Below are 4434 nucleotides of genomic sequence, written 5' to 3'. Positions count from 1 at the left end.
ACATGAATAATGCATTGCACTATGACGGCTACGATGTCACTAGGTAATAAGAATTTTACAGGCTGGAAACCATCATTCTCAGCAAACTGACGTAAGAACAGAAAACCAAACACTGCATGTTCTCACTCATAAATGGGTGTTGAACAATAAGAACACATGGACACAGGGAGGGGAATATCACACACCGGGGCCTGTTGGAGGTTGATGGGGGTTGGGGAGGGATAGCAGTGGGTGGGGGGATAGGGGAGGAATAACATTAGGAAAAATACATAATATAGGTGACAGGGGGATGGATGCAGCAAACCACCATGGCATGTGTATACCTATGTAACAATCCTGCACGACCTGCACATGTAACCCAGAACTTAAAGTATAATTTTAAAAAAATAAAAGACAAAAAAAGCTCTCTGGTGTCGGCTGCAGAAGCAAGATGACGAAGGGAACGTCATCGTTTGGGAAGCGTCGCAATAAGATGCACACGTTGTGCCACCGCTGTGGCTCTAAGGCCTACCACGTTCAGGAGTCGACCTGTGGCAAATGTGGCTACCCCACCAAGCACAAGAGAAAGTATAACTGGAGTGCCAAGGTTAAAAGACAAAATACCACCAGGGCTAGTCCAATGAGGCACCTAAAAATTGTATACTATGGATTCTGTGAAGGAATGACAACTAAACCCAAGAGGACAGTTGTTGTAGCATCCAGTTCATCTTAAGAATTTCAATGATTAGTCATGCAATAAATGTTCTGGTTTTAAAAATTAAAAAAAAAAAAGAAGTTTACAGGCTGGGCACAGTGGCTCATGCCTGTGATCCCAGCATTTTTGAAGGCTGAGGCAGAAGGATCAGTTAAGACCAGCTCAAGCAACATAGTGACATCTGGTCTCTACAAAATTTTTAAAAATCAGCCAGGTATGGTGGCATGTGCCTGTGGTCATAGCTACTTGAGAGGCTGAAGGAGGATTGCTTGAGCCTGGGAGGCTGAGGCTGTAGTGAGCTGTGATTTTCCACTGCACTCTACTCTGAGCAACATAATGAGACCCTATCTCAAAAAAAAATTTCTTTTCCAGTTCCATTATACTCTAATGGGATCATTGTATATGTGGTGTATCATTGACAGAAGCATTATTCATGCATGACTGTTTCTTCTGAAGTTGAAATGAGAAATTAAAAAATAATGAGTCCAATCTCAGTGTTTTTCATAATCTTTTTATTTCTTAATCCTTATGCTTCTTTAAGGAGTTAACATCTCTTGAGCTGAAAATATATTTATCTGAAGTTCACTGGTTTCCTAAGTTTCGCTTTAGTTCTTTTTTCTTCTGTTAAGTAAAATAAAAGGTATTTAATAGATACAGACTTTCAGTTTGGGAAAATGTAAAAGTTCTGGAGATAGATAGTGGTAATGATTATACAACAATGTGAATATACTTAATTCCACTACATTGTGCAGTTGAAAATGATTAAAGTTGTTGAAAAAAATTATATATATGTGTGTATATGTATATATAAAAATATAGATTCATCACAATTATTAAAAACTCCTGTTCTCTTAGGAAAGCACTAATTGCAGTTGACCATATAAACAAATAAGCACCAAAACTGGATTTCAAACCTGTTCTAATCAATTCTACTACAGGTATGGTAGAGAGAGCTCCTATCAGACTTCCTCTCCTCTCCACCCTTCCCCACAGATAACAATTATAAACTCCAGGGGAAATTTTTTAAAACTACTTAAATATTCTGGAGAGCAACGAAAAGCAGGCAGAGCCTAAAGAGATGTCAAAAACCTGAAAGAAGGAATAAGCACAAGATGATTTTCCTGATTTTACAGGCTACAGTTACCATTCCAAGCACAGTGACTAACACTTTAATAGAAAATCTACAGTCCCTCAAGCCAGAAGAACCAGAAGACAGCGACAACAACCATCACCTCTGAAAAGTCAGGAGTAGGATGGGGTTCTCCAGAAAGGAAAGAAGATTGAGTTCTATCTATAAACTCTTCCCATATTCCCTGGATGACCCTGAACTGTGAATGTCCAGGGAAAACTCAAAGCAGCATGCAGCTAAGTCTAAAAAAACTTAATTGATATTTTAGTTACAACTGACTGCAAGCAAAACCAAACTTACAGTTTGAGTCCAATCAAGTAATTTGCTTTAAAAAAATCAACAAAGTAACATCATTGCAAATGATGAAATAGAGAGTGCCAAGAATTTGTCTCTCTATGAAGCCACCTTGGAGTTGGCAAAAACTAACAGAATCAACCTTTTTTAAAACCCTGGATCCAATTAAGGAAAAAAAAAAACACACATGCAACAACATGGAGTATTTTATGAAGAAAGAGGTGCTAAATTTTAGCATTTAAGGAAATCTCTTTCAAGAAACTGGCTGACCACTGAGCTAAGAGATGGAGAATTCAGTGACCACAACAAAGAATACAATCTTTGCCAAAAACAGTTTGAAAAAGTCACTAAAGAAACAGATTATGGCAGCATATGAGACATTCTTCCTCAAGAGTCGCTGCAGTTTCCTGCTTCAATAGTGCTTAGATGGAACCGGCGCTCATCCCCCACCCTGGCCAGCTGCCCATAGCCAGTCCTCTGTCACCTCCTCACTGCACCCTCCGACCGCACCAAGGCCCCCACCGCCGCTCCAGCACCACACAGCCACAGCCGCCGCCACCGCCTCTCCTCAGCTGCCACCGAGATGACAGCGTCCCCCTCGCAGGTGTGCCAGAACTACCACCAGGACTCAGAGGCTGCCATCAACTGCCAGATCAACCTGGAGCTCTACGCCTCTTATGTCTACCTGTCTATGTCTTACTACTTTTACCTTGATGATGTGGCTTTGAAGAACTTTGCCAAATACTTTCTTCACCAGTCTCATGAGGAGAGGGAACATGACAAGAAACTGATGAAGCTACGGAATCAATGAGGTGACCAAATCTTCCTTCAGGATATCAGGAAACTAGACCATGATGACTGGGAGAGCAGGCTGAATGCGATGGATTTATGTTTGGGAAAAAATATGAATCAGTCACTACTGGAACTGCTCTGACAAAAATGACCCCCATTTGTGTGACTTCATTGAGACACATTACCTGAATGAGCAGGTGAAATCCATCAAAGAATTGGGTGACCACATGACCAACTTGCACAAGATGGGAGCACCAGAATCTGTCTTGGCAGAATATCTCTTTGACAAGCACATCCTGGGAGACAGTGATAATGAAAGCTAAGCCTTAGGCTAATTTCCCCATTGCCACGGGGTGACTTCCCTCATCACCAAGGCAATGCATACATGTTAAGGTTTCCTTTACCTTTTCTATAAGTTGTACCAAAACATCCACTTAAGTTCTTTGATTTGTATCATTCCTTCGAATAAAGAAATTTGGTACCAAAATAAATAAATAAGATTATGGCAGCATATAACAAACAATAGCAGCAAATGCTGGAAAGAGTAAGGAGAATCTGATTTCCAGAGTTACCACATTAGAATACTCAAAATGTCCTGTTTTTAACAAAAAAATTTAGAAGGCATGCAAAAAAAAAAAAACATTAAAATATGGCCCATTTATAGAAAACATAAATTAACTAACAAAAACTATCCTGGAGGTAGCCCAGACATTGAGCTTCCTAGACCAAGAGTTTAAATCACTTGCCTTAAGTATGTTCAAAACATTAAAGGAAACTATGAACAAAGAACTAAATAAAACTAGATGTCTCAATAAATAAAGGATATCAATAAGGAAAGAAAAATTATAAAAAAGAGCTAAGTAGAAATTATGGAGTTAAAAAGCATAACTGAAATGAAATATTCACTAGGTGGATTCAACAGCATATATCAGCAGGCAGTACAAAGAATCAGTAAATTTGAAGATAGGCCAATTGAGATTACCCAACTGGAGGAGCAGAAAGGAAAAAGGATGAAGAAAAATAAGCAGAGCCATCAAGCATAACAACATATGCATTATGAGAGTACCAGAAGGAGAGGAGAGAAAGGTACAAAATGAATATTTGAGGAAATAATGGCCAAACATTTCCCAAATTTGCAGAAAGACATCAGTCTACACATCCAAGAAGCTAAACAAACCCCAAGTAGGAGAAAATCAAAGATATTCACACCAAGATACATTATAATCAAATTGTCAAAAGACAGAATCTTGAAAGCAGCAAGAGAGACCTGACTAGGAAGACTTACACCTGATTTCTTATCAGAAATCACAGAGACCAGACGGCAATTAAATGACATATTTAATGCAATAATAATGAAAAAAAGTTCTGTCAACCGATAATTCTATACGTGGCACAATGATTCTTCAAAATGAAATCAAAATTAAAACATTCTCAGATAACAAAGGTTGAAGGAGCTCATCACTAGCAGACCTTCCCTATAAGAAATACTAAGGAGAGTTCTTTAGGTTAAAATGAAAGGACACTA

At 38.8% G+C, this 4434-nt stretch overlaps 1 protein-coding gene and 1 pseudogene across 1 annotated transcript; both read left to right on the top strand.

Moving 5' to 3' along the window:
- The first annotated feature begins 430 nt into the window (after positions 1 to 430).
- Positions 431 to 712, top strand: LOC110568458 (large ribosomal subunit protein eL37-like). The gene has a single exon (XM_064365297.1). The coding sequence runs from the start codon at positions 431 to 433 to the stop codon at positions 710 to 712; it is 282 nt and encodes a 93-aa protein (XP_064221367.1).
- Positions 713 to 2700: 1988 nt separating this feature from the next.
- Positions 2701 to 3232, top strand: LOC135270120 (ferritin heavy chain-like; annotated as a pseudogene).
- The last annotated feature ends 1202 nt before the right edge of the window (positions 3233 to 4434 follow it).

This window comes from Aotus nancymaae, unplaced genomic scaffold, assembly GCF_030222135.1.
Source record: "Aotus nancymaae isolate 86718 unplaced genomic scaffold, 86718_ANA_hifiasm-v0.15.2.pri h1tg000059l, whole genome shotgun sequence".
Lineage (NCBI taxonomy): Eukaryota > Metazoa > Chordata > Mammalia > Primates > Aotidae > Aotus > Aotus nancymaae.
This window is presented reverse-complemented; position numbering and strand designations above follow the sequence as displayed.